Consider the following 23,790-nt stretch of genomic DNA (forward strand, 5'->3'; position numbering starts at 1 on the left):
GGGGAGGTTCCACAGGTCTCAGTTGTCTTCAGACCACATAAAAAGACAGGCATTCTTACATTGTGTAGAAGACCTGTTAAAAATGGGAGTGATTCATCCTGTTCCATTAAGAGAACAAGGGATGGGGTTCTACTCCAATCTGTTCATAGTTCCCAAAAAAGAGGGAACGTTCAGACCAATCTTAGATCTCAAGATCTTAAACAAGTTTCTCAAGGTTCCATCGTTCAAGATGGAAACCATTCGAACTATTCTTCCTTCCATCCAGAAAGGTCAATTCATGACCACGGTGGATTTAAAGGATGCGTATCTACATATTCCTATCCACAAGGAACATCATCGGTTCCTAAGGTTCGCATTCCTGGACAAGCATTACCAGTTCGTGGCGCTTCCTTTCGGATTAGCCACTGCTCCAAGGATTTTCACAAAGGTACTAGGGTCCCTTCTAGCTGTGCTAAGACCAAGGGGCATTGCTGTAGTACCTTACTTGGACGACATTCTGATTCAAGCGTCGTCCCTTCCTCAAGCAAAGGCTCACACGGACATCGTCCTGGCCTTTCTCAGATCTCACGGATGGAAAGTGAACGTGGAAAAGAGTTCTCTATCTCCGTCAACAAGGGTTCCCTTCTTGGGAACAATAATAGACTCCTTAGAAATGAGGATATTTCTGACAGAGGCCAGAAAAACAAAGCTTCTAGACTCTTGTCGGATACTTCATTCCGTTCCTCTTCCTTCCATAGCTCAGTGCATGGAAGTGATCGGGTTGATGGTAGCGGCTATGGACATAGTTCCTTTTGCGCGCATTCATCTAAGACCATTACAACTGTGCATGCTCAGTCAGTGGAATGGGGATTATACAGACTTGTCTCCGAAGATACAAGTAAATCAGAGGACCAGAGACTCACTCCGTTGGTGGCTGTCCCTGGACAACCTGTCACGAGGGATGACATTCCGCAGACCAGAGTGGGTCATTGTCACGACCGACGCCAGTCTGATGGGCTGGGGCGCGGTCTGGGGATCCCTGAAAGCTCAGGGTCTTTGGTCTCGGGAAGAATCTCTTCTACCGATAAGTATTCTGGAACTGAGAGCGATATTCAATGCTCTCAAGGCTTGGCCTCAGCTAGCGAGGGCCAAGTTCATACGGTTTCAATCAGACAACATGACAACTGTTGCGTACATCAACCATCAGGGGGGAACAAGGAGTTCCCTAGCGATGGAAGAAGTGACCAAAATCATTCTATGGGCGGAGTCTCACTCCTGCCACCTGTCCGCTATCCACATCCCAGGAGTGGAAAATTGGGAAGCGGATTTTCTGAGTCGTCAGACATTGCATCCGGGCGAGTGGGAACTCCATCCGGAAATCTTTGCCCAAGTCACTCAGCTGTGGGGCATTCCAGACATGGATCTGATGGCCTCTCGTCAGAACTTCAAAGTTCCTTGCTACGGGTCCAGATCCAGGGATCCCAAGGCGGCTCTAGTGGATGCACTAGTAGCACCTTGGACCTTCAAACTAGCTTATGTGTTCCCGCCGTTCCCTCTCATCCCCAGGCTGGTAGCCAGGATCAATCAGGAGAGGGCGTCGGTGATCTTGATAGCTCCTGCGTGGCCACGCAGGACTTGGTATGCAGATCTGGTGAATATGTCATCGGCTCCTCCTTGGAAGCTACCTTTGAGACGAGACCTTCTTGTTCAGGGTCCGTTCGAACATCCGAACCTGGTTTCACTCCAGCTGACTGCTTGGAGATTGAACGCTTGATCTTATCGAAGCGAGGGTTCTCAGATTCTGTTATCGATACTCTTGTTCAGGCCAGAAAGCCTGTAACTAGAAAGATTTACCACAAAATTTGGAAAAAATATATCTGTTGGTGTGAATCTAAAGGATTCCCTTGGGACAAGGTTAAGATTCCTAAGATTCTATCCTTCCTTCAAGAAGCTGGCAGCTGTGCCAGATGTTCAAGCCTTTGTTCAGGCTCTGGTTAGAATTAAGCCTGTTTACAAACCTTTGACTCCTCCTTGGAGTCTCAATTTAGTTCTTTCAGTTCTTCAGGGGGTTCCGTTTGAACCCTTACATTCCGTTGATATTAAGTTATTATCTTGGAAAGTTTTGTTTTTAGTTGCAATCTCTTCTGCTAGAAGAGTTTCAGAATTATCTGCTCTGCAGTGTTCTCCTCCTTATCTGGTGTTCCATGCAGATAAGGTGGTTTTACGTACTAAACCTGGTTTTCTTCCAAAAGTTGTTTCTAACAAAAACATTAACCAGGAGATTATCGTACCTTCTCTGTGTCCGAAACCAGTTTCAAAGAAGGAACGTTTGTTGCACAATTTGGATGTTGTTCGCGCTCTAAAATTCTATTTAGATGCTACAAAGGATTTTAGACAAACATCTTCCTTGTTTGTTGTTTATTCTGGTAAAAGGAGAGGTCAAAAAGCAACTTCTACCTCTCTCTCTTTTTGGATTAAAAGCATCATCAGATTGGCTTACGAGACTGCCGGACGGCAGCCTCCCGAAAGAATCACAGCTCATTCCACTAGGGCTGTGGCTTCCACATGGGCCTTCGGGAACGGGGCTTCTGTTGATCGGATGTGTAGGGCAGCGACTTGGTCTTCACTGCACGCTTTTACCGGGTTTTGCAAGTTTGATACTTTTGCTTCTTCTGAGGCTATTTTTGGGAGAAAGGTTTTGCAAGCCGTGGTGCCTTCCATTTAGGTGACCTGATTTGCTCCCTCCCTTCATCCGTGTCCTAAAGCTTTGGTATTGGTTCCCACAAGTAAGGATGACGCCGTGGACCGGACACACCTATGTTGGAGAAAACAGAATTTATGTTTACCTGATAAATTACTTTCTCCAACGGTGTGTCCGGTCCACGGCCCGCCCTGGTTTTTTTAATCAGGTCTGATAATTTATTTTCTTTAACTACAGTCACCACGGTACCATATGGTTTCTCCTATGCAAATATTCCTCCTTAACGTCGGTCGAATGACTGGGGTAGGCGGAGCCTAGGAGGGATCATGTGACCAGCTTTGCTGGGCTCTTTGCCATTTCCTGTTGGGGAAGAGAATATCCCACAAGTAAGGATGACGCCGTGGACCGGACACACCGTTGGAGAAAGTAATTTATCAGGTAAACATAAATTCTGTTTTTATGGGCCTTTGTCCTCTTTGAGACATTATAGCAGCCCAGGAATGAAAATTACCCCATCGTGGCATACCATTTATAAAAGTAGACAACCCAGGGTATTGAAAAAGGACTATGTTTAGTCTTTGTTTGTAGCCACTTAGTCACAACATCTGGCCAAAGGTAATGTTCATATTTCAGTTTTAGTTTATCACAAAAACACTGCCTTTTTGCTGTTTATATCATCCTTTTATGTTTTACTGCTATAATACACCCATCTTTGTGTTCAGCGATGTCCCATGAGTACAACAATACCCCCTATGTACAGGTTTTATGTGGTTTTAGGAAGTTACAGTGCCCAATATAGGGTCTGCCAATTTGCATGGAAATTGGGCATATTGATTTTATGGACCTTTGTTGCCTTTGAGACAGTATGGCAGCGCAGGAATGAAAATTACCCCACCATGGCATACCATTTGCAAAAGTAGACAACCCAGGGTATTAAAAAAGGACTATGTTTAGTCTTTTTTTGTAGCCACTTAGTCACAAAACCTGGTCAAATTTAGTGGTCATATTTTTTTATTTGCTTTTTTCACACAGACTTTGCATGTTTTCTATTTAGATCAACATCATTATATTTTTTACTGCTATAATACACCCATATCTGTGTTCAGTGATCTCCCATGAGTGCAACAATACCCCCTATGCACAGGTTTTATGTGGTTTTAGGAAGTTACAGGGCCCAATATAGGGTCTGCATAGAAATTTGGCACATTGATTTTCTGGCCCTATGTTGCCTTTGAGACAGTATGGCAGCCCAGGAATGAAAATTACCCCCCTCATGACATACCATTTGCAAAAGTAGATAACTCAGGATATTCTAAAAGGAGTATTTTAGTTGTTTTGTATAACTTATAATGGCCTTAGAGTGGATGGGCTTAACATATAAAGGGACAGGACAAGGTCAGGGGATTTATGAAGTTAGGAATACAGAATAATAAAATAAAATAAATTAGGAACACATACAGATTGCTTTCAAATTAAAAGTTTAACTCTGTGTGATATATTCGAAAGCAATCAGTGATACAGAGGCCAGGTTGAGAGGGGCAGTCAGGGCAATGGTAACTAGAATCCCTCCTCCCTCCTTTTTTATAGCAGACTCTGCATCTTTTCTGGGGTGTTAATTTGCAGGCAGTGGGGGGGATCCTAGTGGGAAAATGCCTGCCACAGAGTCGCTCAACATTTTCAGATTGAACAGTGGGAGGATTAGGGGTCTGGTTAAACAAAATATCAGATGTTACATTTAACACAAATTCCAAAAAAGTATAAGTTTTCCCTGTGCCTGTTTTTTTGTACAGCACATATGCATTATATACTGCGATCTGCATAATATAAAAGGCTACTTTTTTGTACCAAGTTCTAGTTTTTCTTTGAATTAGATATGGCTGCAGGCACCGGTCAGCTAAATCTACCCCCCCCATGTTTTTGTTGTACTCCACAATGCACTTTGGCTTTCGGATCTGTGCAGATCTTCCCTTCACAGACACTGGCACTGTAGCTTCATCGTGCATTGTGGAGAGCATGTACACATCTTTTTTATCAGTGTACCGAAGGGCCAGTAGCTCATTGTGGCGTAAAGCTGACGTTGTGCCCCTACTTTTTTTTCCATATGTCAGCTTCTGGGGGAAACCTTTGCGATTTTTTCTTGTTGTGCCACAGGCCACGGTTTCAAAATAAAACAAAAATTTTAATAGCTCTGTGCTGGTGTAAAAATTATCGAGCCACAAATGGTACCCTTTATTTAGCAGGGGTAGTAGGAGATCCCACACAATTTTCCCACTTGTGCCAACTGAATCTGGGCAGCCAGGTGGATCCAAGTGGCTATCCTTTCCCTGGTAGATGCGAAATGCCCAGGTATACCCAGTACTGCATTCACAGAGCTTATAAAATTTTATCCCATAGCGGGACCTCTTGGATGGTATATATTGCTTGAAAAGCAATCTCCCCTTAAATTTCATGAGGGACTCATCAATGCAAATGTCCTGCTCAGGTATGTAAACTTCTTTAAATTTTTGGGACAGGTGGCTTATCAGGGGCCTTAGTTTATATAACCTGTCATGCAGGGGGTCATTTTTGGGGGGGCACTTGGTATTATCATTAAAATGGAGAAACCGCAGCAATTGTTCATATCTGTCCCTCTTCATAACCCCTGGAAAAAGAGGGGTAGCCAGGATGGGGTTCTGGCTCCAGTATGAACGAATGCTGGGTTTCTTCACAATCCCCATTATTAATGTCAGGGCCCAAAACTTTTTAATCTCTGGTATGTCAGTGGGATGCCAGGTATTTTTTCTGACATACAGAGATTGGGGATTTTTGGACAGATACTGGCTGGCATATAAATTTGTTTGAGCAACTATATGCTCAAACATAGCATCTGTCAGAATCAGTGACATATAGTTTATTGGCTCACATACTGGAACATCACTTGTTATGCCAGGAGTCTCAGTAAATTCTGGCATTTCTGGGGCAGTGAAATTTGGGGGTATCCAATTTTGGTCATTTGTGCGACGCCTCCTTTTAGGTGGCGGGCAGGGAGCACCAGCATCAGATGTATCACTCAGGGGCTCTATATCTGATGCCGTAAGGGTTGCGCTGTCAGACAGAGCAGAGAGGGTTTCACTCCCTGAATCTGCGGCAAGAATGGCATAAGCCTCTTCTGCTGAATAGCGTGCCATAAGGGATTTTTTTCAGTACAAAGTACCACTTCACCACCACCAATTACCACTTCACCTTCCCCAAAATCCCACTAAACCACCCCAATTACCACCTCCCAATTACCACCCACCTATTCCCACCCACCCTATTCCCTTTTTTTTTTTTTTTTTTTAAATTATGATTTTTTCTTTATATATATTTTTTTTTTTTTTTTTTTTTTTATAAACTAAAAAAAAAAAGGAACTGGGAAGGGTAGTGATTGGGAACAGCAGGGAAGGGGTTAATAATAACTAAAGATCCCCACAAATAAACTTTTGGGCACTGATCAAAGCCCTGACAGGCTGATCACTGTGATATTAGGCTGATCACAGTAGCAGCTCAGTGATCAGCAGCAAAAACAATATATATATATATTTGTAACCCCCACAAATAAACCCCCAACGCTTTTGATCAACACTGATCAAAGCCCTAACAGGCTAAGCAAGTTATATTAGGCTGATCACAGTAGCAGCTCTGTGATCAGCAGCAAAAAAAATATATATATTGTTTGTAACTATATTTTTTCTCCCTCTCTAGCTTTCTGCAGCACACACCAACACTAAACTGTCTTCCTCTCTCTCTCAGATCGCACTGAGAGCAGAGAGGAAGCGGATACACTTGTAACAGCCAATGATTCCACTCATTGGCTGCTACAGTGTTACAGGGGACAATCGATACACCCCCTCCATGCTGATTGGATCCTGGGGGAGTGCCAGAGGTGCTAGGCACATCCCCCAACCGGATCCACAACAAACAAAATAACGGAGGGGGCACAGGAGCTGAAAACCGTTATGCCGTTCTATTCCGTCATAACGGCTCTAAAGCCCAGTGTAATTATGACGGAATGGAACGGCATAACGGCGTTAAAAGGTTAAAAGGGATATTAAACCCACTTTTTTTCTTTCTTGATAGAGCAAATTTTAAGCAACATTCTAATTTACTCCTATTATCAATTTTTCTTTGATCTCTTGGTATCTTTATTTGAAAAGGCAGGCATGTAAGCTTAGGAGCTCAGCACCCTGGGTAGCGCTTGCTGATTGGTGGGTACATTTAGGCACCAATTAGCAAGCGCTACCCAGATGCTAAACCAAAAATGGACCTGCCCCTAAGCTTTACATTCCTGCTTTTAAAAAAAAAAAACGAAGAAAAATTGTTAATAGGCGTAAATTAGAAAGTTGCTTAAAATTGCATGCTCTATCTGAATTATAAAAAGTTCATTTTGTTTCTGACAGTCATACCTATCATTTTTCTAATTTATTCTTGGTATCCTTTGGCAGTACTTACCCGACGTGCATGAACATATAGGTAAGGAAGCGCCAGGCACGTGCTCGGTGCCCAGGGTGATAGACCAGGGGACTCTTCATGTATTCTGGATGATAAGTCTGTAAGACCCATTTGTTCAGCCGTATTCCATAACAAAGAAACACGATAAGCTGTCAAGAGTAAAAAAATCAGTAAAAGCGTCAAACCATGCTGTAGTGTTAACCTCATTATTGCCCGAACCCAGCATTAGCTTTGGTGACTTTAAGGTTCACCTCCCCTTTTAATATCTTCCTGATAATTAAACAACATTCCATTAGTGCTATTTTAAATGAGACCTTGTACCTTGTGGGACCTTTCCTATCAGTTATGCCTTGTAAAATTATGTGGGAATGATTTGCTCAATTTCATGCATACATCTGCATAAATTACTTACACCAGGGCTTAATGCATGGAAGGTTTTTCATTCTTAACCTTAAAGGGACAGTATAATATAAAATAGTTTTTCCCTTAATGTGTTTCCAATTACTATTTTACCAGCTGCAGAGTATAAAATGTATGAGATTTGCTTTTTTTTAAGGTTTATTTGTGTATATGAATTAACTGATTTTGTGTTTTGAAGCCACAACCTAATAAAATAGGTTGAGCTTGTAGGTATAATCAGATCTCATTACTTTATCACATTGTGTACATAGACATGCTTTTTTTTATCTTATATCTGTCCATAAACCAGAGACCAATACTTGGAGAGAACAATGGAAAATTAACATTGTATTACCTTATCTCTTCTAAATTCCACTGGGAGTGTAATTTCTTCTACTGGCTGTGTTAATACAGCTTGGCCTTAAAGGGAAATTAAACCCACATTTTTTTATTTCATGATTCAGACAGAGAATACCATTTTAAACAACTTTCTAATTTACTTCTATTATCTAATTTGCTTCATTCTCTTGATATTCTTTCCTGAAAAGCATATCTAGATAGGCTCAGTAGCTTCTGATAGGTGGCTGCACATAGATGCCTCATGTGATTGGCTCACCAATGTGCATTGCTATTTCTTTAACAAAGGATATACAAAGATTGCAGCAAATTAGATAATAGAAGTAAATTGGAATGTTATTTAAAATTGTATTCTAAATCTGAATTGTGAAAACATTTTTTTGGGTTTAATGGCCCTTTAAGGACAAAAACTTTCAGGATGGGTGGGGATACCCCAGGCTAAATCAACTATTTCAAATGCCAATATAAGGTTAATTTAAATACTTGTAAACAATTTAATACACTCCAGCAGGTAAAGTGGATAATTGCAAACAAATTAAATGGGAGAAAGTTTTTTGAGTAAACTGTCCCTTTAAAGGGACAGTCTACACCAGACTTTTTATTGTTTTGAAATAGAGATAATCCCTTTATTACCCATTCCCCAAGTTTTGCATAACTAACACAGTTATATTGATACATTTTTTACCTCTGTGATTACCTTGTATCTAAGCATCTGCAGGCTGCCCCCTTATTTCAGTTCTTTTGACAGACTTGCATTTTAGCCAATCAGTGCTCACTACTAGGTAACTCCACGTGCATGAGCACAATGTTATCTATATGACACACATGAACTAACGCCCTCTACTGGTGAAAAACTGTCAAAATGCATTCAGATTAGAGTCGGCCTTCGATGTCTAAAAAATGACCATATAAACCTCCTAGGTTTGGCTTTCAACTAAGAATACAAAGAAAACAAAGCCAAATTGGTGATAAAAATAAATTGGAAAGATGTTTTAAATTACATTCTCTATCTGAATTATGAAAGTTTTTTTGGGACTAGATTGTCACTTTAAGTCTGAATTTTTTAAGAGAACACTGTAAATATATCCATTTTATAAAGATTCAGTATGGTGATATCATTTTACAACAAATCAGCCATCACATGCATTGTGTAAACATGCACTAATTGTATTTAAAGGGACATGATACCGAAATGTTAAAGCACTTTAAAGTGATGCAGCATACATATAAAAAGCTGACTAGACAATAGAATATCTCTGTGTAAAAATAGGAAGATATTTTACTTCAAATTTCCTCAGTAGCCACATTCCATTGTATCAGGACTTTACATAGCCAATAAGGATGCTAGCCCTGGGACTTGCAAGGGAACGTGCATCTAACTTGTGCAGGCACAGTCATGTTATTTCCCTCCTCAATTTAAAATGTCATGAAACCCTAATTATTTTTTTTCATGATTCAGACAGAGCATACATTTTTTTCAAAAAGTTTCCAATTTACTTCTGTTATCAAATTTGCTTTGTTCTCTTGTTATTCTTTGTTGAAGAGATATCTAGGTAGGTAGCATGCATAAGTCTGGGGCACTAAATGATAGGAAATAGTGCTGCCATCTAGTGTTCTTGCTAATGCATAACATTGTTGCAAAACTGCTGCCATATAAGACTATTTATTCCCCTTTGACTGCAGGATCACATAAGCAAACCTGCAGTCAGGATTTATCAAGCAGTAGTCATCAGACCACCGCTTCCCTGCCCTGTTCTCTTAGGTGGATAATTTCAATCTCCACTGTCTCTTCCGACACAGCACAGCCAATCACGTGCGGGCAGGTTTGCAAGGAGAGCTTGTGTGCAATGGTAAATTTAACTGGGCGGACAGGCGTGAATATGTACTCCCCTGTTTGATAAATCAAGCCCATAGAGCTGCACACGTGCATTATCCTGAACTTACTTTCCTGCTTTTCAACAAAGGATAACAATAGAATGAAGAAACATTAGGCTAGATTACGAGTTTTGCGTTATGAGTGAAAAAGCAGCGTTATGGGTTATAACGCTGCTTTTTCACTACCGCTGCTATTACGAGTCTTGTCCAAAAAGCTGTACCGCACACTTTTTTGGCCGTACCGCAAATTAACTTACGCAATTTGCGTAAAGTCTTTTTTCAATGGGACTCCATAGCGCCGATATTACAAGCTTTTTCTGGGAGGCCAAAAAGTGAGCGGTACAGCCTATCTTGCAAGATTCGTAGCGCAATCTAAAGTCAGTAGTTATGAGTTTTACGCTATAAAGCTATAGCATAAAACTCATATCTAAAGAGCTAAAAAGGACACTAACACCCATAAACTAGCTATTAACCCCTAAACCGAGGCCCTTCCGCATCGCAAACACTAAAATAAATTTATTAACCCCTAATCTGCCGCTCCGGACATCGCTGCCACTATAATAAACATATTAACCCCTAAACCGCCGTACTCCCGCCTCGCAAACACTAGTTAAATATTATTAACCCCTAATATGCTGTCCCTAACATCGCCGCCACCTACCTACATTTATTAACCCCTAATCTGCCACCCCCAACGTCGCCGCCACTATACTAAATTTATTAACCCCTAAATCTAAGTCTAACCCTAACACCCCCTAACTTAAATATAATTAAAATAAATCTAATATAAAATTCCTATCATTACCTAAATAATAGCTATTTAAAACTAAATACTTACCTGTAAAATAAACCCTAAGCTAGCTACAATATAACTAATAGTTACATTGTAGCTAGCTAAGGGTTTATTTTTATTTCACAGGCAAGTTTGTATTTATTTAAACTAGGTAGAATAGTTAGTAAATAGTTATTAACTATTTACTAACTACCTAGCTAAAATAAATACAAATTTACCTGTAAAATAAAACCTAACCTGTTTTACACAAACACCTAACCTTACACTACAATTAAATAAATTACATTAATTAATTAAATACAATTACCTAAATTACAAAAAAACAACAAACACTAAATTACACAAAATAAAAAAGAAATTACAAGATCTTTAAACTAATTACACCTAATCTAATAGCCCTATCAAAATAAAAAGCCCCCCCCCCAAATACCCCCCCTAGCCTAAACTAAACTACCACAAAGTCTATAAACTCAGCAGCACAACCAAAGTAGACTTTATTAAATAAAGTCTACCTTGGTCGTGCTGCTGACTTTATAGACTTTGTGATTGTTTGGAGTCTTTAAGCAGTGGCTCCTTCAACTTGCACACCGATAGCCACTGGTGCTGGAGAATATATTGCTTTACTAAGCTAAACTATCAATAGCCCTTAAAAGGGCCTTTTGCGGGGCATTGCCCCAAAGAAATTAGCTCTTTTACCTGTAAAAAAATATACAAACAACCCCCCAACAGTAAAACCCACCACCCACACAACCAACCCCACAAATAAAATCCTAACTAAAAAAACCTAAGCTCCCCATTGCCCTGAAAAGGGCATTTAGCTCTTTTTCAGTGCCCAAAAGCCACTAACACTAACCGCCGAAGATCCACTTCAGATTTGAAGACCGGACATCCATCCTCAACGAAGCCGGGAAGAAGTCTTCATCCATCTGGCACGGAGCAGCTCCATCTTCAAGAAATCCAGCGCAGAGCATCCTATTCAATCGAAGTCTTCTTCCAGATTGAAGGTTCCTTTAAATGACGTCATCCAAGATGGCGTCCCTTGAATTACGATTGGCTGATAGAATTCTATTAGCCAATCGGAATTAAAGGTGAAAAAATCATATTGGCTGATGCAATCAGCCAATAGGATTGAGCTGTCATTCTATTGGCTGATTGGAACAGCCAATAGAATGCCAGCTCAATCCTATTGGCTGATTGGATCCACCAATAGGATTTTATCACCTTTAATTCCGATTGGCTGATAGAATTCTATCAGCCAATCAGAATTCAAGGGACGCCATCTTGGATCACGTCACTTAAAGGAACCTTCATTCTGGAAGAAGATGTCGGAAGAAGAGGATGCTCCGTGCCGGATGTCTTGAAGATGGAGCCGCTCCAGATGGATGAAGATAGAAGATGCCGTCTGGATGAAGACTTCTGCCCGTCTGGAGGACCACTTCTGCTGGCTTGGATGAAGACTTCTCCCAGCTTTGTTGAGGACTTCTTGCTGCTTGGATGAAGACTTCTCCCTAGCTTCATTGAGGATGGATGTCCGGTCTTCAAAACTGTAAGTGGATCTTCGGGGGTTAGTGTTAGTTTTTTTTTTAAGGGTTTATTGGGTGGGTTTTATTTTTAGGTTAGGGTTTGGGCACTGAAAAAGAGCTAAATGCTCTTTTAAGGGCAATGCCCATCCAAATGCCCTTTTCAGGGCAATGGGGAGCTTAGGTTTTTTAGTTAGGATTTTATTTGGGGGGTTGGTTGTGTGGGTGGTGGATTTTACTGTTGAGGGTGTTTGTATTTTTTTTTACAGGTAAAAGAGCTGATTTCTTTGGGGCAATGCCCTGCAAAAGGCCTTTTTAAGGGCTATTGGTAGTTTAGTTTAGGCTAGAGTTTTTTTATTTTTATTTTGGGGGGGCTTTTTTATTTTGATAGGGCTATTAGATTTAGGTGTAATTAGTTTAAATATCTCATAATGTCTTTTTTTATTTTGTGTAAATTAGTGGGGGGGGGGGTTGTAATTTAGGTAATTGTATTTTATTTAGGTAATTTATTTAATTGTAGTGTAAGGTTAGGTGTTAGTGTAAGACAGGTTAGGTTTTATTTTACAGTTAAATTTGTATTTATTTTAGCTAGGTAGTTAGTAAATAGTTAATAAATATTTAGTAACTATTCGACCTAGTTAAAATAAATAGAAACTTGCCTGTAAAATAAAAATAAACCCTAAGCTAGCTACAATGTATCTATTATTTATATTGTAGCTAGCTTAGGGTTTATTTTACAGGTAAGTATTTAGTTTTAAATAGGTATTATTTAGGTAATGATAGTAGGTTTTATTTAGATTTATTTTAATTATATTTAAGTTAGGGGATGTTAGGGTTAGGTTTAGGGGTTAATAACTTTAGTATAGTGGCGGTGACGTTGGGGGCAGCAGATTAGGGGTTAATAAATGTAGGTAGGTGGCGGCGATGTTAGGGGCGACAGATTAGGGGTTAATAATATTTAACTAATGTTTGTGATGCAGGAGTGCAACGGTTTAGGGGTTAGTATGTTTATTATAGTGGCGGCGATGTCCGGAGCGGCAGATTAGGGGTTAATAAATATAATGTAGGTGTCGGCAATGTCGGGGGCGGCAGATTAGGGGTTAATAAGTGTAAGATTAGGGGTGTTTAGACTCGGGGTTCATGTTAGGTTGTTAGGTGTAAACATAAATTTTGTTTCCCCATAGGAATCAATGGGGCTGCGTTACGGAGCTTTACGCTGCTTTTTTGCAGGTAGACTTTTTTTCAGCCGGCTCTCCCCATTGATGTCTATGGGGAAATCGTGCACGAGCACGTAAAACCAGCTCACCGCAGCTTTCAGCAGCGCTGGTATTGGAGTGCTGTATGGAGCTCAATTTTGCTCTACGCTCACTTCTTGCCTAATAACGCCGGGTTTATGAAAACCTGTAATACCAGCGCTGTAGGTAAGTGAGCGGTGACAATAGCGTGCAAGTTAGCACCGCACCCCTCATAACGCAAAACTCGTAATCTAGCCGATGGATAAGTAAATTGGAATGTTGTTTGAAATGGAATGCTCTATCTGAATCATGAAAAAAAAATGTTGGGTTTTATATCTCTTTAAGGAAATTTACTATGAAATCTCACAAGATTTCACTGAAGTTAGCAAAGTGTGACATCAGCACAGATGGAGTTGATTGGCTGTTATCCTTCAGCTACTGTCAGCAGCATGTTGAAAAGAAAACTGTTCACTGAGCATTTGCTAGTGTGAGCCGAAGGTAAGATGTCTCATTTTTTACATAGAGATGTTCAGGTTATTTTTTGTCAGCTTTTTACACAGTAATGATGTGTCACTTTCAATAGATATAGCATGTGAGAATTAGACATGTGCATGGTGAAAAAATTTGGTTCAGTTCGGTTCGGATCGATTCTGATTTTTTTCGAATTTCGGTTCGGATCGATTTGAATTTGGAAAAATTCGAATCCATTCGGTTCGGATTTGTTTCGGATTTATTTGGATTCGAATAAATTCGGCTGGATTCGGTTCGATTTGGTTCGGAAATTTGGAATTTCAGTAAGTGTTAGGTGGGATGTGCTGTGTATTAGACTAGTATTCTGTACTGTATATTAGGTGTAACCCATAGCAGAGTGATATAACCTAATATACTGTACAATACTAGTGTAATCCATGGCCATCCGAATCTACCGAATAAATTCGAATAAATCCGATCTAATTCGGATTTATTCGGTAGATTCTGCACTATTTTAATTCGGAAATTCGAATCGATCCAAATCCCGAATTTACCGAATTAGGCCGAATTTCCGAATCGATCCGAAACGAATTGCACATTTCTAGTGAGAATTATGTCCCTTTTACTTTACAAATGCAACATTAAATTGTTTATTTAACTAGCAGTTTTTGATCATCATCTACAATTGAAAATACATAATGGAAACGGAGAACTAAAGTAGTATTGCATCTTTTCTTAAGAGAAAACAAAAAGGCTAAATATCTGTACATGTTGTATGACAAAGTGCATAAAAATAATCCTTATTGTTGCTTTTGCAGCCACTTCAGTGTCCCCAGCGCTGTTAATAAGCATAAGAGCAGTTTGCGGGGCATGTAAATAAAGCACTTCAGTGATGGGAAGCTGGCGAATCAGGTAAGTAACCGTACATGGGAGTCAAAGTAAGGATATGGGGGTAAATTGTTATTTGGATACTGATTAATGTTTGTTACCTTAGTAACCGCTAATAACGTTATCTGTCTTGTGGGGCTATATGTACGGGCATCTTTAGCTCATCTGTCTATATACTATTGGCTTTTCTTCCCTAGTATATTTTGAGTAATGTCTGTTTTACACTCTATGCATTTATCGCTCTTTACTATGTGCTAGTTTGGCTCCCGGTTCTACGTACTGGGATTTACAGCTAATTTTTACTTGTTAGGTCCTTTGGCCCCTGAATGTGGGTAGGCTTTTCCCGAGTGTGTATAGTAATGTCAAATTGTGATGCCTGTACTCTTGGTCTTGCACTCCCATCTCTCAACGATTTGTATGGGAGCGTTTGTTACCATAGTAACCACTGGTAGTGTGTATGGGACTTGCGCGACCATGCGTACAGGCATTTTTTGTTGATTTAATGTTCCTCGTTATTTTGCTTCTTCTCTCCCTCCTCACACAGTGATATGCTGTTGTTTATGATAATGATGATGCTTGGTTTTAATTGTTTTTTCACGTAGGTATAGTATCTCCTGACACACGTTGCCTTGGATGATGACGCCCACACTGGGGGCGTGTCTACTAAGGAGAGCGTGGCGTTCAGTTTGGATACTGTTATATTTCGGGTGGTGGGTAAGTGTAACTGTACACTGTCTGAGGACGGGTCAGTATTGACTCTGAAACGTTCACATATTAAAGTGACCTTTGTCTTTGCTCTATTTCTACTTTTTGCTGCACCCAAGGCAGTTGGATTACAATTCCGGAGTGCACATTGTCTGGTATCTATATTATTGTGTGTTTGCATCCGATTATTCTAAATATCATTCAGAAACCTATACCTAAGACTATATTATACTGGTCTCACTGCAGCATGCTCACTACGGAGGGGCAGAGTACAAATTAAGGATCTGAAACAGGTGAGGTAATCCCTGGGGCTAGAGTGTTTCAGTTTACAGAAGCAGATGCTGAAACAATTCACTTTGATAAACTGGTCTCAAGGCCTACTACAGAAAAACTGTCTTACATCTATACACACTTACTGAAGTTAAAACAAAAGGAGAAGGATCTCATCCTACACGGAACGTAGCTCTCTGAGTACCACCGAAAGGGATATATCCCAAGAGTTTTTTGGATAAGAAATATACCCACTATAGGGAGAAACAACCCCACATGCTGTGAGCGCTGGTGCAGTATAGAGAACAAGTGTTCTTTGGATCTAGTTCTCTTAGTAATCCAGGAAGTGGGACGACAACTATCATTATTTAAGGTAGTAATTGCAACCTATGAACAGCCCAGTTTACCCAAATTGCAGGCAGATACCAATGAAAACTGGCTAAATAAATTGCAGGATCAGATCAATAAATACGAATCAGATCTGATTGATTTCAAAAATAAAAAATTGGAAGCTGTGATTGGAGACTATAGGGAAAAACAGGTCTACTTGTGGCAACTCTCTGTTCAAGAAAGACATAGACAACATCAGTATCACAGAAGGCGACCTAAATATCAAAAACCAAAGGACCTAACTACACTAGAGAGTTCAGCGTCAGGATCGGAAGAGGAGCAGTCAGTGGTACCGAGTCAAGCCCCACAACAGTCAGCGGGAATAACCACACGCTTAAAAAACTCCATCGGCAAAGAGCAAGGACAAGGTGAGGGGGGTACAAAGAAAAAACCACCCCTCATCCCACAGAAATGGTAAAAGAAAACATAGTGGTTAATCTGAGTGATTATCCCCTGAGTGACTTGGAAACCACAATATTAGCAAGACCTATAGATTACTACAGCAAGATCCGACATCAGTTTATAAACAACAGCTTGATCGCTATATTCTATTGGCCTATGAACAAGGGTTCCTTGATAAAGATACTGTATCCATTCTGACGGTGACACACCTCCAGATTCCGTTTTTTTACACCTTACCGAAAATCCACAAACAGCTTATACATCCTCCAGGAAGACCCATAGTTTTGGCTATTGGGTCCCTACAACAACCTATAGCCAATTTTGTGGATGCATTTCTACAACCCCTGGTCCAGCATATGCCCTCATATCTGAGGGATTCAGCGACTCTACTTGCCCTACTCTCTGGAATGGAAGAGACAGGAGAAGATGTCCTCTTGGTCAAGTTAGACGTAACAAGCCTGTATACGGTGATTCCTCATCAACAGGGCTTACAGGCTATTGCTTTTCAGTTGGCTAGATACCCATACGTGGGACCACCCCCAGATGTTCTACTATATCTTCTGGAAGCTTGTTAAACAACAAACTATTTCAGATTTGAACAGTGTTTCTACCTACAACTAACAGGGTCGGTGATGGGGTCCAATGTGGCCCCATCCTACGCCAATTTGTTTATGTCCTGTTTCGAGGAGTTTGAGACAAAAATATTGAAGGTAAAGGAGATCACATTCTTCAAGAGATATATAGATGATCTCTTTCTGTTGTGGACAGGGACACTGGAAGATCTGGAAAAATGGTTCCGACATTTGAATTCCGCTAACCCAGCATTGAAGTTTAAAATGCAATATGACAAAACACAGATTGATTTCCTTGATGTCCGACTCTACAAGAAGGGGGGTAGGCTAGAGTCCACCCTTTTCTGAAAGGAAACAGACAGATATGCACTGTTGCACTTTTCCAGTTGTCACCCACCCGCTCTCAAAAAAGCTTTACCAAAGTCCCAACTATTAAGGAACAACACTGAAGAAACAAACAGGGACAAGCAACTCGAGGATATGATACAGCGTTTCAAAACGCAACTATTCAACAAAACTTTTGGAAACCCAAAGCAAATTACTCTTCGAAGAACAACAACGTGCGAGAACCCCAGAGCCCAACAGAATGACATTCGTCATGACCTATACTAGTGATAAGAGAACACTGACAGATACAATTAACAGAAACTGGGACATCGTCAAAACAGATAAAGCATTACCTTTATTCCAAATGACATCCCCATGAATTGGCTACAAGAGGGCAAGATCATTACGGGACTTTTTGGTCAAAACGGATCCCACTCATTGCTATAAACAAACAACATGGCTAGACACTAAAAAGCCTGGTGTCTTCCGGTGTTTGGGATGTACAACTTGTGAGGAGCTAATAACGGGCCCCTCCTTTACACATCCTCACAAGAGAAAGATTTACAAGCATCAATACCGTCTAACGTGCACCACAACGCATATTGTATATCTATTACACTGCACGTGTGGTCTGTATTATGTGGGCAAGACCTCGGATGACCTACGGACATGGAGGGCGAACCATCGTTCGGCCATTCGAACAGCACTGAATAGGGGAACATCGGAACAACCGGTGGTACAGCACTTTCAGGAATTCGAACACAAAGTAACTGATCTCAAATAAACAATTATTGATCATGTCCCCCTCTAAATGGGGGGGGGGGGGTGATCGAAATAAGGTACTGCTGCAGAGGGAAGCCAAGTGGACCTTTCATCTTGACACTCTAATGCCTACGGGTCTTAATACCCACCTGGACTGGCAGGTCTTTTTATAATGGGCTCTACATCTTGAGATCCACAATCCATTTATATTTATTTTTGTTCTTTTTCATTTTCCCTTTTTCTTTCTTTTCTGGTTTTGTACACTCTTTATTATAATTGATCTTTGGATTATTTATTGTTTTGGTGTCTTATGTCTTAGCATAGTGTCTCTTTCCTATACTGTTTCCTTTCCTTAATATCTAATATATATTACTTAGTAGGTTTCATATGCATATACAGTGTATTATTGGGGTCTCCCCACATGTGCTGTCTTTATACAGCTCTTCCCTCTATGCCCCCATTGGTTATCATTGGTACCCTTACACCATCCACATATTATGGATCTACCTTTCCCCCTGTGTCAGACCATATGTACCAGTATTGGGGGTATTCACTGTATAGAGTACTTTTCAGCTCTGATGCATGCATATTTAATCCTACATATTTGACATTTATATAATTGTTATTTGGATACTGATTAATGTGTGTTACCTTGGTAACCGCTAATAACATTATCTGTCTTGTGGGGCTATATGTACGGGCATCTTTAGCTTATCTGTCTATATACTATTGGCTTTTCTTCCCTAGTGTATTTTCAGCATTATTATTATTATTATTTGTTATTTGTAGAGCGCCAACAGATTCCGCAGCGCTATACTGTCTATTTTACACTGTATGCATTTATCGCTCTTTACTATATGCTAGTTTGGCTCCCGGTTCTACGTTCTGGGATTTACAGCTCATTTTTACTTGTTAGGTCCTTTGGCCCCTGTATGTGGGTAGGCTTTCCCCAAGTGTGTATAGTATAGTAATGTCAAATTGTGATGCCCATACTCTTGGTCTCGCACTCCTATCTCTCAACAATTTGTTTGGGAGTGTTTGTTACCATAGTAACCACTGGTAGTGTGTATGGGACTTGCGCGACCATGCGTACAGGCATTTTTTGTTGATTTAATGTTCCTCGTTATTTTGCTTCTTCTCTCCCTCCTCACACAGTGATATGCTGTTGTTTATGATAATGATGATGCTTGGTTTTAATTGTTTTTTCACATAGGTATAGTATCTCCTGACACACGTTGCTTGGGATGATGACGCCCACGCTGGGCGCGTGTCTACTAAGGAGAGAGTGGCGTTCAGTTGGGATCCTGTTATATTTCGTGTAGTGGGTAAGTGTAACTGTACACTGTTTGTCTGAGGACGGGTCAGTATTGACTCGAAAACGTTCACATATTAAAGTGACCTTTGTTTTTTGAAGACCTTTGGAGTGCGCTTGTCTTTTTCTCTCTCTCTCTCTCTCTCTCTCTCTCTCTCTCTACACACACACACACACATACATACATACAGTATCCCACAAAAGTGAGTACACTCCTCACATTTTTGTAAATATTTTATTATATCTTTTCATGTGACAACACTGAAGAAATTACACTTTGCTACAATATAAAGTAGTGAGTGTACAGCCTGTATAACAGTGTAAATTTGCTGTCCCCTCAAAATAACTCAACACACAGCCATTAATGTCTAAACCGTTGGCAACAAAAGAGAGTACACCCCTAAGTGGAAATGTCCAAATTGGGCCCAATTAGCCATTTTTCCTCCCCGGTATCATGTGACTCGTTAGTGTTACAAGGTCTCAGGTGTGAAAGGGTAGCAGGTGTGTTAAATTTGGTGTTATCGCTCTCACACTCTCTCATACTGGTCACTGGAAGTTCAACATGGCACCTCATGGCAAGGAACTCTCTGAGGATCTGAAAAAAATAAATGTTGCTTTACATAAAGATGGCCTAGACTTTAAGAAGATTGCCAAGACCCTGAAACTGAGCTGCAGCACGTTGGGCAAGACCATGCAGCGATTTCACGGGACAGGTTCCACTCAGAACAGGGCATGCCATGGTCGACCAAAGAAGTTGCGTGCACGTGCTCAGCATCATATCCAGAGGTTGTTTTTGGGAAATAGATATATGAGTGCTGCCAGAGGTTCAAGGGGTGGGGGGTCAGCCTGTCAGTGCTCAGACCATACGCCGCACACTATATCAAATTGGTCTGCATGGCTGTTGTCCCAGAAGGAAGCCTCTTCTAAAGATGATGCACAAGAAAGCCCACAAATAGTTTGCTGAAGACAAGCAGACTAAGGACATGGATTATTGGAACCATGTCCTGTGGTCCAATGAGACCAAGATAAACTTATTGGGTTCAGATGGTGTCAAGCGTGTGTGGCGGCAACCAGGTGGGGAGTACAAAGACCAAGTACAAAGTGTGTCTTGCCTACAGTCAAGCATGGTGGTGGGAGTGTCATGGTCTGGGCCTGCACTGGGGAGCTACAGTTCATTGAGGGATCCATGAATGCCAAGATGCACTGTGACATACTGAAGCAGAGCATGATCCCCTCCCTTCGGAGACTGGGCCGCAGGGCAGCATTCCGACATGCTAACAACTCCAAACACACCTCCAAGATGACCACTGCCTTGCTAAAGAAGCTGAGGGTAAAGGTGATGGACTGGCCAAGCATGTCTCCAGATCTAAATTTTATTGAGCATCTGTGGGGCATCCTCAAACGGAAGGTGGGGGAGCACAAGGTATCTAACATCCACCAGCTTTGTGATGTTGACACGGAGGAGTGGAAGAGGACTCCAGTGGTAACCTGTGAAGCTCTGGTGAATTCCATGCCCAAGAGGGTTAAGTCAGTGCTGGAAAATAATGGTGGCCACACAAAATATTGACACGTTGGGCTCAATTTGGACATTTCCAATTAGGGGTGTACTCACTTTTTTTTTTTCTTGTTTAAACAGCATTTTATTGTTAAACAAAATAATATTTTTTCTGTGTATTTAACTACTGCAAAGAAATTACCGTATTTTTCGCTCCATACGACGCACTTTTTCCCCCCTCAAAAGTAAGGGGAAATATCTGTGCGTCTTATGGAGCGAATGTGTGGACTGCCGGTTACCTTTGGCCCTGCCCACTGACTCTGAGACTTTGGAGGTTCCCTTAGCCCCAGCCACCATTAATTTACCGCACACACAGCAGATTTTTTTAGAAGTGCAGCTGCACATTTTATTCTGAAGAGCGCACAGCTTGGTAAGTTAAAGCACTGCTGGAGCTAAAACACCATTTACAGGAACGAGTGGCACATGCAGCAGCAGCTTGCTTATCAGTGGGTATTTAAATTTGTATGAGAAGTCCTAAGTTGTAGAGGAAGTGTCTCCCTGACCCCTTTACTTTCCTCTGACATTATTTTGGTCATCATGATCCATCATGTACTGCAAACAGTGCTGCATGTGAAAACGGCTCCTTTTCTCTTTGCTTTTCAAATATGTGAGCGGGAACGACATTGTGCAGGGTGAGTATAATGTGATTCTCTGGCTGTGGATATTACAGACTTTAAATGACACCAAAGGCTGCTTACTTAAGGAATACACAGGTCAGGTCATCATTAATCAAGCTGTCTTATTGTGTGTAATATACCGGTATGTACTAAAGAAAAACGAAGGAGCATATATTTATTTTCTGCATACTTGTTACTTTCCACTTCTGCCATTTATGTTATCTGTCTTTGCTGAGCTGTAAACCATAACCTCTGTGACCTGAGTGCTTAGTTTTTTATTTTATGGCTGTGTTAGTAGCTCAGTTTGTTCAAATGTTTTGAAAGCGCTTATCAAAATATTCAGTACACATTAGTAGGATATACTGGCTATGTCTGAATATATTGTGGTACTGATTTAGTGTTTACTATGTGTATCAATTTGACAAGAAATACCATCTATATAAATGTTTAAAAAAAGAAAAACCAGGCTTTGGTATTTTTATTCTGAGTTTTTTTAATATATAATGTAATCAACTGGACCCCAAGTTGGAAAGGATGAGGGTGCCATAAATGTGAGTTTTTACATGGGGCATATCACACACTCTCAATCACACACAAGCTCTCTCACACATCACACACTCTAACACACACATCACACACTCTCAATCACACACAAGCTCTCTCACACATCACACACTCTCAATCACACACAAGCTCTCTCACACATCACACACTCTAACACACACACATCACACACTCTCAATCACACACAAGCTCTCTCACACATCACACACTCTAACACACACATCACACACTCTCAATCACACACAAGCTCTCTCACACATCACACACTCTAACACACACATCACACACTCTCAATCACACATAAGCTCTCTTCAGAATATTTTTTTTCTTGTTTTCCTCCTCTAAATACTAGGTGCGTCTTATTGTCAGGTGCGTCTTATGGAGTGAAAAATACGGTACATTTGTAGTTAAAATCCCTCACACGGAGCTGTGCTATGTCTCTCCACATAAGGATATGTCCAATTTGGAGGGGGTATATATATGTTTAAATAACTATACATTTCCTTGCCTGGAGAGGCATGGGGGCTGTTGGGAAATATGATATTTTGTTTAGAAATAATATATATATATATATAATTTTTTTATTTTTTTTTAATTATCCAAGAGAAAAGAGTATTTTTTTTTTTATTTTTTTTTTTAAAGTTCAAATGTTTATTGAAAACCAAGGTATTACAGGAAAAAAAATAAAAAAATGAAAGTAATAGAATATACAATGGCTTCAATTTACGTCATATTTGCATTTTACAAGTTTTGAACAATAATTAGTAAAATGAAATAACAACAAAAGGGGGATGGGAGAGAATCAATGTGTTGTTACAAATGAGATAAAGTGAAAATATCGTCTGCTTGGTATTAACATAATTCAAGAACAATAGAGGGATTAGAAAGTGTTTGGTCATCCTATGAGTCTGGGTTAGATTGGATTTGGATTGTAGTAGAGGGAATATTTTGAATATATGTTTCCCCCATGGAAAGCATTTGAGCGTATATATCAATTTTTTTTTGTTTTTGTATAATAGTATTCATCTAAGGAGATTGTGCGTTTACATTCTGGTGTGCAGGGCAGACACTAAGGCACTGTGGCTGAGCTCTGTAGCAACCCAAGGGTTGCAGGTTCGATCCCCGGCGAGGTCCACTCAGCCTTTCTCCTTTCGAGGTCGATAAAATGAGCAGTGCCTTGAGACCCTTATGGGTGATTAGCCGCGCTTTACAAGTACCAATACATACATGTGGTTTCCTCGGAACCACATCTCCAGCATACCATTGATTAAGGGAAGGGATTTTGTCGGATTTCCAATTTCTTGCGATAAGGATTTGAAAACTATTACTTAATATGTTGAATAGTTTTTCCGAGGATATAGGGAGTTTTGTCGGGGTTTTATTAAAAAGCCATAAACATGGGTCTAGAGGAGTGGGAGTTTCAAGGATTTTGCTCGACTCTTGTGATATCTCGTTCCAGATGGATGATAATTTGGTGCATTGCCACCAAATGTGTGCCATATGGCTTTCCTCTGAACCACATCTCCAGCATTGGGCAGATTTTAGTTTATAGATTTTTTTACACCTCTCTGGGGTAAGGTACCATCTTTGTAAAGGTGTATACTCACTTTGTTGCCAATGGTTTAG

The 23,790-nt window shown here is 40.4% G+C and overlaps 1 protein-coding gene across 1 annotated transcript in view; it reads right to left on the reverse strand.

Moving 5' to 3' along the window:
- Positions 1–23,790, reverse strand: part of RHBDL1 (rhomboid like 1) — a 180,439-nt gene that overhangs the window by 81,759 nt on the left and 74,890 nt on the right. The window contains exon 4 of the mRNA XM_053695256.1: positions 7,151–7,299. Coding sequence (XP_053551231.1) covers positions 7,151–7,299 — 149 coding nt within the window. The remainder of the gene's footprint in view (positions 1–7,150; positions 7,300–23,790) is intronic.

Source organism: Bombina bombina, chromosome 11 (genome assembly GCF_027579735.1).
Source record: "Bombina bombina isolate aBomBom1 chromosome 11, aBomBom1.pri, whole genome shotgun sequence".
In the NCBI taxonomy this organism is placed as follows: Eukaryota; Metazoa; Chordata; class Amphibia; order Anura; family Bombinatoridae; genus Bombina; species Bombina bombina.